The sequence below is a fragment of the Phascolarctos cinereus genome, unplaced genomic scaffold, assembly GCF_003287225.1.
Source record: "Phascolarctos cinereus isolate Bilbo 61053 unplaced genomic scaffold, phaCin_HiC Scaffold_726;HRSCAF=1367, whole genome shotgun sequence".
NCBI lineage: Eukaryota > Metazoa > Chordata > Mammalia > Diprotodontia > Phascolarctidae > Phascolarctos > Phascolarctos cinereus.
Window position 1 is genome coordinate 186,275,446 of NW_027556098.1, and position 12,793 is coordinate 186,288,238.

At 37.3% G+C, this 12,793-nt stretch overlaps 1 protein-coding gene across 1 annotated transcript in view; it reads left to right on the top strand.

Annotated features, from left to right (window-relative positions):
• Positions 1-12,793, top strand: part of HECW2 (HECT, C2 and WW domain containing E3 ubiquitin protein ligase 2) — a 422,966-nt gene that overhangs the window by 346,200 nt on the left and 63,973 nt on the right. The window contains 1 exon segment of the mRNA XM_020993535.2: positions 427-523. Coding sequence (XP_020849194.1) covers positions 427-523 — 97 coding nt within the window.

Consider the following 12,793-nt stretch of genomic DNA (forward strand, 5'->3'; position numbering starts at 1 on the left):
ATTTTTGCTGTTGTCGTTCAGTCGTTTTAGTTGTGTGAATCTTCATGACCTCATTTGGGCTTTCCTTGGCAAAGGTACTGAAATGGTTTGCCATTTCCTTCTCCACCTCATTTTACAACTGAGAAACTGAGGCAAACAGGGTTAAATAACTTGCCTAGGGTCATACAACTAGTAAGTGTCTGAGGCTGAACTCATGAAGAAAAGTCTTCCTGATTTCTAGCCCACTGCTCTGTCCACTGCGCCACCTAGCTGCCCAGCCATAAAGTAAGTGCTAATTAAAGTCATAATAATAACATTAACTAAAAGTATAACCAAAATATCCAAGTGTCTTAAAATTTTTTTTGTGTGTGGGTCTTTGTTATCATTGTTAGTACAGCAGAAATTGCAGATTGTTCTTAAAAATATTCTCCTTTTCCATTAACACAGCCTACAATGACAAGATTGTTGCATTTCTGCGTCAGCCCAATATCTTTGAAATTCTACAGGAGCGTCAACCTGACCTTACCAGGAATCACTCACTCAGGTAAGTAACCATGATACTATTGGTTTCATTGTTCTATTTCTGGGAAGCAACAACCTCAGTTTTTAGAAACACTGATGAATACTAACATTGCTACCCATTCTTTCTTTTTGGTACATTAGGATAAGAGATGTCTTAGAGAGGGAGAGATACTTCAGAGCAAGGGCTGTCAATATTTATTATGGAACTTCAGTTTATTTTGTGTGATAGCTAGTTCAAAGAACATCCCAATAATCAGGAACTCTCACAGACAGAAGAGTTCTTAAAATGAGAAGAGAGTAAGTTATATCTGCAGCCCAGAGGTCATTCCAGAAATGGGGAGAAATGAGACAACAATCCTTCTGTTTTGAGAATAACTGCATGCCGAAAAGTAGTATAGAGCTGATTAAAATCAGATTTTCCAAAATCCTATGGTTGACATTCTCATTTTATTATAACAATAACACATTATAAACCCATTAAAGTATGACACATTGCACAAATTCAGATAGAAATCACAAATTTCAAGAGAAGGACTAAATCGTGTTTCTAGAAATATGTTAAATACAATGAAAGCCTCATAAAACATCATTATTATTCTTGTCCCATGACATTAGCATTTTATGTTGTAAAAGCACATTACCTATAGTTCTATTCCAAATCTTCATTGTCACACCTGCCATAGCCCAGAATTCAGTACACTGTGGTTCCATATAATGCAAGGGGATTTTGTAACCAGAAGTGTAGAATGTAATAACTCATTGTCATAACTAGAAATTTGAGGCTCCAGAGCAGAAATTTATAGTTTTCATCTTTTTTTGTAAAACCTTCTAGCATGTATTGCTTGGGCAATAAAGATACCTCTAGAGAACTGAACAGGGCTTGTAATTTCCTCTACATTTTTAATAATTAGCCCTCCACAATATAAGCAACTCATCTTCAGCAAGTGGGGATACCCACCCACAAATTTGGAGGGTTTATTTGGAGAAAGTGTATACAGTTGTTGAACGGAGTATTTTATATAGAGTCTTCCAGGCCTTTGATAGTATTGTTGGAATCCCTTGTTGAATTAGAAGATCTTCAAATTAATAAAAGGGAACTACTTTGTTCTCAATAACATAGCTTGTGAGGTAGGTCTTTTTAGTCTCCTATTGCCTCAAATGTTTCAGGGCCTGTTTGTGTAATAGTTATGGAGGAGGAGGAGGAAAAGGAGTCTAGCATTTTGGTTTGGTATTGTTTCATCTATAACATGGTCTGTAGTTGAGACTCAGACGATGGTATTCTCATGAGGCTCCAATGTATTTGTTACTGAATGAAAGCAATGAGTTGCCAGGTTTTGAACTGTTATTGTGTACATTTATAACTTGGATACATTATAAAATGGAAAAATTGCATGCTGTCATGAGAAATGGAAGGAAATGAGACCAACAAATCAGTTAGATGGTATTGTTCCTCTTAGCCAGGGTGTATGTCATAGTTTTCTCTTTTATAAAAAGGGCAGTTTTGGGTAGTCAAACAGTTAGCTTATCATAACAAAGTGAAGGGGAAGTTTATATATCTGAAAGAACATTCTGTCCCATGTAGTTCTGAATCGCATTGCAAAAAACATTTTCCAGATGGACAGATGGACCTGTAGGTCTTGTCTGTCACTAATCTTTGTCACTTTTTATAATGGATTAAGACCATTTTTTTAAAAACAGTTTGGAGATGAAAGTCATCTATGGTTCCATTCTGATACATCCAAGGCAGTGCTTCCCAACTTCATGGTATGCCATTTATAATCTCTGTATTTTCCATCCTATGGAATTTTCCCCACTTGTTTCCATGGTTTCCATCTCAGAAATCTGTTAATTAGGAAAGGTAACTTTTTTTCGCCTTAAACCATTGTGTCTTGCTTGTGGTTGTCACAATGATAGAAAATAATTCCACTCATTAGCTTAATTTATTTGATTTGACATAGATGTTTTCCTTTTCCCCTAGAATACACATTATGTTTGCAGATGTACACATACATGTATCTATATACATAATCATATATACACATACAGACATATAAACATATGTTCACGTTACTGATACACACATCATAAAACACTGATGGACTTTTGATTTCGCTGACATGTCTACTCCTTTCGTCAGTAGACCTGGCAACCCATCCATTCCTTCTCATCCTGTGAGAAATTTTTCTGTGTCGTTGCATAAATCTTTGCTAGAAGACCTCATGCTATCGTGCTGTTGACCTGCCTAGATTTCTTTAGATTATTTTGTGACTGCCAATGCAGTGCATAGATTGTCTATCAAGCTATTCCTCTTTCTTGTTAGGTGACTGACCCATCTTCCATTCTAGTTATGAAAGTCCTTAATGATTTTTTTTATGCCACTTATTGCACACAAGTCATTGTCGATCATATGCTACAACCTGTTTGTGTCCACTGTACATCTTTCTGTGTTCTTCTGGATCACCTATGATTTTGAAGCTGAGATGATGTTATGTTTCACAACCACACATGCACATGGTAAGAGTATTTCTTACAGACATTTTGCAGGATTATTCCAATTGAAGTAGCTAATTCAATTAGCCAACAACCTAAGAGTTATTAGGCTAAATTCAAATGCTATAATATTTCAGCCAGTCTAAAGCCAACATATTTCTGAAAATGCAACAGTTTTTTTAAGTTTTTATTTTTATTCTTTTTATTGGTATGCCTAATCTATATAAATCCAATACAACTTTTAGTGTCTAGATATTTCCATCTGGCCAAAGACGTAAATATATTGATATTTGTAGCAAACTTGATATCAAAGGGAGATATAGTTACTAAAGTACAGGACTAGGAATCAAAAAAATGAAGTTCTATTTCTAATTCAACCATTGGTTTATATCAGCATCATTTTAGATAAATAACATCTCCTTTGGGCCTTAGTGTTTCCAGTGGCAAAAATGGAAATAGCCAGTTTATAAATCATACTCACTGCTATACTTCTAAGGTGTGTGTAAGTGTTGGTGTGTGCCTATGGTTACCTATTATTGTCCCTTGGAAAGATCTGGTAAAGTGCGTCTGATATTAATTACCAATTAATTACCTGATGGCTGTCAAAAATTGTGCATCACCATTTAAACATTTGGAAGCACATTTTATAAGGTTAGTTTTGTAGTTTACCAAATGAAAATGAAAAAGGTATTCAGCCAAGTTTTTCTCCTTAAACTTGTCAGGAACCTCAACTGAACAATGCATTAACTTTAATACTATGGGTGTGTGGACCTGAGTACCTTTTTTTTCCTCTTACTCCTAATCTGGTATCAGCCTGTTTTTGTTTGTTTGATTTGTATGTTTTTTAAAATAACATATACTTAGGAAGGTAAATAGGGTTCAGATAGCTTCCTTGTATGCATCTCGCAGTAACAGTGGGTAAATTTGCTGCCTTTGTGACAGGTTGCTTTTATAAAAATAACAGTAATTCCAACAAAATTACTAACCTGTGTTGGAAAGATGGATCAGAACTATACCTCTGATTTCATTGATAATGAGATCTCCAGGATAAATAAACTCACTTGACCACTGCAGGTTGGTATAGTTGCTCTACAATTTATAGTCTTAGAGAGTTGTCTATAGCACTGAGAGGGTAAGGGACTTACCCAGGATCATGCAGCCAGTATTTGTCAGAGCTGATACTTGAACCCAGATCTTCCTGGCTTTGAGACTGTGGCCTTAGGATACGATGTGCCCTTTGAGCTTAACTTCCAGTTGTAGTGATGGATTTGAAGTTTGTCAGTGATGTCTTTTATTTCATACAAGTTAATGGTGATCATGTGCTACAGTCCATTTATGCCTGCTATGCATCTTTCCATTGTCCACTGGATCTCCTGCAATGTTGTGTTTTTCCTTTGTATCACTACCACTTTGCACAGTGCCCGGGCACATACTGAATGCTTAATATATATTTGTGGTTGTTGCTGCTGCTGCTGAAAATGGGGGGGTGGTGGTGGTGGTGGTGTTGTATCAGTTTATAGCTAAGAAATAAAGTACTGTGGAAGGACATATTTATAATGGTAGGACTTGTAATTAGACAGTGGCCTATAGAATTGGTTATTGTATGCTTATAGTAATAGTTCAAGGAAATAGAGTCTAATCATCCACTTCATAAGCTAACTGTATTATAAGAATCTAAATATAGGAGATGTGATTTCATCAATGAGCTATCCAAATCTGTGTCATAATGAATAATCAGACATAATAATGATGATGATAGTAATAATAATAAATGACTTTCTGAAGCCATGGTACTAGTTTGGATAGATACTCAATGACCTCTTTTCAACTCGTTTGTTCAGCTAGACTAGTTGTCACATGTTGTGGTTTGGGACAGCGTTCATATTTAACAATGTGATATTAAGGGAGATATTTTTAATTCAGGATTTCATTCATTCTTGGAATAACTTCTAAGAAAGCCAGTGACTTGCCCAGGGTCACACAGCTAGTAAATGTCAAGTGTCTGAGGCTGGATTTGAACTTAGGTCCTCCTGACTCCAAGGCTGGAGCTTTACCCACTGCACCATCTAGCTGCCCCAATAAAATATACTTTTGATGATTTTTTTCCCAAACTGATCAACCTGATTCATGAAATTCCAATAGTTTCTGTTTTTTCTTCTATTCTCCTTTTTTCTCTTTCTCTACTTCTCTCTTCCTCTGTTTCTCTCTGAAATACTCAAATGGTTCTGCGTTCTCATTGATTCAGAAGTCTTCTCCAATGATGCAAATCACAACTCATGCTTTCTGCTCATCCTAGATGACACCTGTCCGTGCCCTCCCATAAGTTCACCACAGGAGAGCCATCCAACATGCAGAGGCATTTCTTCTGACATCATGAGGGTCCTAGTGGAACACTTGGGCTATCTACCTGTCATCCTCCCCCCTGTACCATGTAGTCAACCCGTCTTCTCTTCCTGGCACATATTTTCTTGATGTCATCTTTTACTCCTGTTCCTTCAAATCTTTTTATTGAATGTATGTTGCTGCCTGCTCCCAACCACCATGTTCCTCTCCATTACCCTCTATGTGATTTTGTTATTCTTGCTGTTGTTGTTCAGTCATTTCAGTTATGTCCAATTCTTCATGATCCTATTTAGAATTTTCTTGGCAAAGATACCAGAGTGGTTTGCCATTTCCTTCTCCAACTCATTTTTTACTGATGAAGAAACTGAGGCAAACAGGGTTAAGTGACTTGCCCAAGGTCACAGAGCTAGTAAGTGTCTGAGGTCAGATTTGAACTAAGGTCTTCCTGACCCTAGGCTTGGCACTGTTGGATATCACTTGTTCTCCTCTAATACCAAATTGGACAGAATCAAAATTTCTTTATCCTGGGAGTATAGCATTGTCAAATTAAAGACTAGAATGCCATCAAGCTATGCACACAGCTCTTAATGCACCCCATGTGGTGCTGTATTTCTAAAGTTGACACTAAATGCTACTTTTTATCTCATACATTTGCATTTTCCATCGCTCCTTATAAACCTTCTTTGCTTACTCCTCTCTATTTCTGGATATGCTGTTTGACTAGTGTACCCTTGCTAGCAGGCCATTCATTTTTGTTGTATGTATTTTTGACAGTGCTATAAGCAAATACATTTGCCAAAGAGTTTGATTTCAAAATAAGGTAACAAAGAAAGCCTTGATTGCTAAAGTACATAATAAAATGTTTTGATAGTTGTGGGTTTCTGTGTTAACTATATAAACACTTTGTTAACCTCTACAAAAAATTGTTTTATTATTACTGCTGCCTCACTATAATTGCCACTTCAGGGTCTAACACTTGAGATGCCTTTTGGGTGGGACTACCTTATCATTAGATTATATAGTATTTACTATTAAAATTTTTAGGTCCCTGAGGAAAATGACTGTTGTCTTTCACCTTTGTAACCCCAGTGCCTTGCACATAGAAAGGGTTTAATAATTGTTTGTTGAATTAAGGTGAATCATAAGATTGTCATTAACTAAAATTCTTTAGCTAGGCTTGCAAGACACACATGCTGCACAGTGGTGTTAGTGATGTCTTATCATATGTTGAATTAGAAGGAATTTAAGCACTTCACATATTCTCCTTCCATAGTCTTCCCATCACTATACATCACTTCTGGAGGAAGGGAAACTGAGGTGCAGAATGATAGACATAGACAAAATAAGAAATAAGGCCCATCCACTTAGTCCAACTCTCAATCACATTGTACACTGAATAATATACAATAAAGAGCTTTACTTTCTCCCCCTCTAAACAAAAGCCTTTTAGGCAAGATACCTGAAAAGTACAACAGTTTCTACACTCTATCCTAGGTGCCATTTCATATTTCCCTTGTCCCAGCCTGTGTATCTTCAGGTAAGAAACAGGATGTGTAGCACAGCTCTGAATAGCTATAGTTCCCCATGCCCCCTTCCCCACCTTAACACTGTAGGTTTTGTGTCAACCCCAGAGGCTACTAGACACTGTCACTACCATATTTGGAACCTTGCTTTACGGTGTTAAATTAATTAGGTAGTAGTTGAAGTAGGGGGAGGAAGGGATGTGGAGAGAAAGAGATCTCTATATGCTAGGACTCCACTGGACATCTCAAGCAAATACAGGAACCCCAAATTTATAAGTTATAGGAGAGACCTTAAGAGCCTTGTAGTCCAACTCATGCCTGAAAGGAATCTCCACTCTTCACATATCCAAGTGATCCCCCAACATCTATTTGAAGACCTCCAGAAGGGAGAGCCCATCACTTCTCAAAGAAACTCAATCCATTCTTGGACAGTTCTAACTGAAAGGAAATAATTCTCGAGATAGAACCTAGATTTCTTCCTCACAGCTTCCACCTACCGTTCCTGGTTCTGTCCTCTGAAGCCAGAGTGCTACAAAGCTTTCTGCCACTTGCCAACCCTTCAAGAACTTGAAGACAATCAAGTCCACCCAAGTCTTTAGCTTTCCAAGCCAAACATCCCCAGTTCTTCAACTGATCCTCACATGCCTCAAAGGTCCTTCACCAACCTAGTTGCCATCTTCTTGTCACTCTTTAGCTTATTAACGCCCTTCTTCAACTGTGATGTCCAGATCTGAACACAATAAACATTTATTAAGTGCCTACCATGTGCCAGGCATTGTGCTAAACACTGTAGATTCAAGTGTGGAAAAAAGAAAGATAGTCCTTGCCCTCGAGGAGCTTCTGATCTAATAGGAGAAGATGACACACAAAAGGAAGTTGAAGAGGTGGGGGTCTGAGGGTGTGGTTAGAAGGAGAGGTTGTCCATTGAGGGGGCATGGTGGAGAAGTCAGAGAAGTCCCAGAGTAGTGCAGCCTGGTGAAAAATGAGGAGAAATATTCACCTACTTTGTGACTATGGTACTGAGGCTATTTCTGGAAAAGGGCCTGTCCCATTCCCCCTAGTATACAGCCACCATGGCTTCTGTGGTCCTATAACATGAAAGGCAACATTGGATGGGAAAATAGGCTAAAAGCAAGCTTTAACTAGGCCTTACAAAAAATGACGATAAGAGTAGATGCATGCGACTTTCCCCTCCCTGCTTCAGCCCCTTCCAATTCTCAGGTCCTACCTATCTTTCAAAGTTGGGTGAAAACAGCTGTGATCTTTGTTCCCCTACATCTTATTTCAGACTTGTGGTCAGGCTGGAGGTTGTGAAGAGCTGTCTGTTCACCTTGTATGAAGTCCCCTTCCTGCCCAAGTATACGCAAGTGGAGGAAGTGGAGACTGCCTGCTTGCCTGACTGCACATAATCTGGTTCTATGAACAATTTTATTTCACTGTCTCTTCCTGTGAGGCTTTTTTTTTTTTGCTCTTTAACTTCCTCTCTGATTTCAGGACTAGAAAATCAATTTGTGACTACTTTGCCTTTTTGCCACTAAGCCCCAATGCAATTTCTTGTTATGAGCAGGGGACTGCACAAGGTAAACGGTTCCTGGTTTGTTTGCTTTGTGGTGGGGGGAGTAATAGATATAATGAAGTGTGTGGCACCATTTTATGTCCCTCTCTACAGGAGGATAGTTAATGGGACAGGGATAGGGACTGGACCCACGCCTTTATTGGTGTAGGGAAAGGAATTTCCTCTACCAACAACCAAAAAGAAAAAAAATCTACTACATAACCTAAAAATCTTAGAGAATTGCATAGAGCAAAGAGGAATCAATGTCTGGGATCATATGGGTAGACTGTAGCAAAGATGGGACTTGAAACCAGGCCTCTCAGGCTCCAGTGCCAGCTTAATACAACAATAGATCCATACCCCTGAGTCTGAGACAACCTGAGATGGAAGGGGAAAACAGATTTCATTGGGTTTAGTTCATTCTTCAAGTCAGATATTAACATCTGATGATAATGATGAGAAGGAGCTTGATGAAATGAGCCACATTTTTTTTGATCTTTGAAATTTCTGCTTTGGAATGGGTAAAGACACTTTCCTACAACTAAATCAGAATTTGCATACCGTTGCCCTACAAACAAAAGTCATGATAGCTAATTTTTTTCTTTGCTTCTCCCTTTCCTCCCCACTTCCATAGTTTTATGCATATCTGTTAGATTATTGCCAAATTGAAGGAATCAGTCAAAAAGCTAACCGATTTGTAGGCAGATTTTGCAATCCAGAGCATTTTGTGGTTTAGAAGTATTGTTACTTCTGATTATTTCAGAACCCATACTATATTTTGACTTCACCAAAATGGGTACTTGGCTTCAACAGAGCATTTTCTGTGGGAATTTTTGTCTTAAGACCGATTGTCCTGAGATGACCTGCTGGAGCTGATTTTCTAGGGCGTATCTGTGTTCCGGAGGAAGTGGTGAGAGTGCTTAAGTATTTGAGACACTGCCAGATGGCTAGCACAGGTAATCTTTTCCTGGAGTCAACTCCTATTCTACTTAGCATCTTGTTTTAGCCTTTTGGGTTAACTTAGAGCTATTATTATTTTAAAGATGCAATTTTAAAATGTTTTATTAAAAATAACATTGAGCATCAATGCAACAAAGTAAACTTGCTTACCTTCTATTTACAATGAAATTGCTTGTCATAACAGTTTTTCAGTCATTCCCTTTAAACTCTCATTGGATTTCTTTGTCCATTAATTATCATTCACATTTTCTCTTAGATATTCACAGTTAGTATGTACTCTGCCCTTCTAGCTGTACTTTATTTTTTTCACTTTGCTTTATTTTATAAGTACTTTTCCAGAAAAGGAGGTACAACCTTTCTATGTCTCTATGTTTTTTTCTTAGTTATAACTGTTTTGTTAAGCTTTACAAAGCTCCTCTTATCTTCTTCTATAACAGAGAAATGGTATCAAGGCAGTTTGTTTGTTGCTGCTGTTGTTTTTTGTCCACAATACTGAAAATACTTTTATGTAAATATGTTAGGAATGAATTCTGTATTTTTTCAGTGCTAACTTATCAATTGTATGTGTCAGGATTCTAGCTTTATTGTGTTGCCAATAAAATTAAGTTAATTTATGTAATTGGTTCACTTAAGAGAAAAGGAAAAATGTGGCTTGATCCTGGCAATAAAATGAGGGCTTTTTAAAAGTTCATTGAGCAGGATCTAATCAGCCTTATTTCCTATGGTCGCTAAAAATACATGGCTTGGTCATGAGAAAAAAATCGCAAATACAAGGACTGTCAGATGATGAAACAGGTTGCTGAAGACTTTGAGCATAACTTTTGAAAAATAAATCAATATGAATAAGATAGACTTTCTTTACTTGGAAAAAAAAAAGGAGGTAGGAAAGGGTAGATGACCCTGGGTAAGGAGTATTATAATTCTATGATTTTATGAAATAAGCCCTTTTATGACTATGAAAAGTAAGCATACCTCCAGAACTGAGAAAGGTCAGATTAGTGAGATGAGTTCTTTAGAAATCGAAGCAAATGCTTGATGGCCTAGTTCACTTAGGAACTAGGAAGTGGTTCACTTTTGTTTTAAGTCAGGGCAGTAGGGTAGAACATTTGTGAGTCACTATTGAGTTTTAGTTCTACCACATCCTTAACAGCAGTCAGTAATTGTCTGCTGTTGGACCTAGCACAAAAGATGCAAACTACTGATACAAAAAGAGAAAAGAACTTTTAGTTGTGTCAGGGAGATGTTATACATGCATGAAATCATGAGTGAACAAGACAGTGACACGTATGTATGTGTACATGTACATAAGTGTGTATGTGTATACGTGTATGTGCATTGTGTATATACATAAGTGAATGTGTGTGTATATGTGTGTATACATGTGTGTGTATGTCAGGAAGTCAGGTTTCATCTGGTTTGGTTCATTCTGCAAGGAAAATGTTCATCTCTAACTATAATGACGAGAAGGAACTTGATATGTGTGTACATAGGCCCACATCATCTACCAACAAAAGGAAGTGCTAGTTGTGTGATGGAAAGGCAGATGATCTATTACTGTCCTTCCTCATGCCCAGGTCCTGAAGGACATGGCCTGTGGCTTAGCCATTGTGATAAATGGCTTGCCCTTCTGGCTATGAACCTGTCTCAAAACAGTCTCCCTTGCAGGATTACGCCAAGGGTGTGGAACCTGCGGCCTCAAGGCCACAGGCGGACCCCTGGGTCCTCAAGAGTGGCCCTTTGACTGAATCCAAACTTCACAGAACAAATCCTTTTGAGAATCTAGAGGCCTGGAGGACCACGTGTGGCCTCGAGGTCACAGGTTCCCCACCCCTGGATTAGACCTATTTACTTTTTTTAAATCTTTTTCTATTTTAGACTTAAATACTAAAATTTAAATACACACCACAAAAAGAAACATTATAAACTTAAATACAAAATAAGAAAAGAAAAAAAAAGCCATGTACATAGCAGAACATAAGAGAGGATTCAAAATATATAGCAAATAAATTTCCATTTCAAGAAAGCCTATATAATAAATACTACGCATTGTTTTGAGAGCTATCCATCTCTTTTCTTCCTTGTAGGTTTTCTTTTGTTCTCTGCTGTACACTTTTTACTTTGTTCTTTTTACCCCCTTCCACCCCCCTCCAGGCTACCATTAAGTGTGGATATATTTATATATAGATATATACATACACATGTACATATATATATATATACATATATGCACACATACATATGTATACATGTACTTTCCCTAACAGATTATACTCCTAATCTTTATTTTTATGTTTGTGTGTATCTCTTATTTCCTATCCCTCCTAACTCCTCTACTTTACTTCTACCTGCTACCTTGTCCTCCTTACTTAACCTAATCTCTCTTTATCCTCCCATTCCCAGACCCATTTACTTTGTAGGAACATCTGTCTAGCAGATAATTTTGAGGGAGTGCTACAAAATTCATGAATGATTAAATTTTTCTCTGCTTTCTTCCCTTTTCCTTTTCCATAGCATGTGATTCATACAACCAAAAAAGCTATGTTTCCTTACTCAAGACACAGGAAGCATGTAATCCACAGTGGTTCAGTGAGTTGTCACTGGCCCTTCATAATTTAGCTAGTTATTTGTAATCCTTTGCTTGAGGAAACTGGAAAGAATGGTTAGCCTATTTGTTTTTAGATTTATTTTTTATTTTATCTGTACTTCAGAGTTCATGGATATTTTAGTGATAGCCTATGTATAAAAAATACATATGTTATAGAGAGAAACTTTATTCTTCTAGTATGAGCTTTTGGCCAGGAAGTTGGTATTGATCCACTGAGAACATTTCCTAGGTTAATGTATTGTTCAATTCTGACTAATACAAGATTTCTCCAAATTAATTTTATTTTAAAAGATAATTTTTTAAAATGTCTTATCAAAATAAGAGTTGCTAAGATGTAAGATTTTATTTCCCTGTTATATACACTAAATCCAGTTTTATCAAACATCTGTGAGAAAAGTTTTTGCCTGGTTCAAATTTTGAAACAACCTCAAACAGATTCTTTCAGAATAATTGTTCTGTATCTGTACCTGTGAACTTCATATTTCTTAGGAATTTTTTTGTTTGTCTTTGAGCCTCTGAACAGAGCTGAAGGAATTCCCACAACGGTGATGCTTATGTACATTATAGATTCATATTATCTAAATACAAGAAACCCCAGTGTTTTCCTATTGCTTTTAGGGTAAAATGTTAAATTCCTCTATTTAGTTTTTAAAGTCCTACACAAGCATCATTGGACATTACTCCCCCTCTTGCACTCTGGGATCCAGTTAGCCAGGTCTCCTTCCTGTTCTTCATCCTCCATACTTCATCTCTCATCTACATGCTTTTGCACTGACCATCCTACATGCCTGGAATTCACTTCCTTCATCCTTCTGC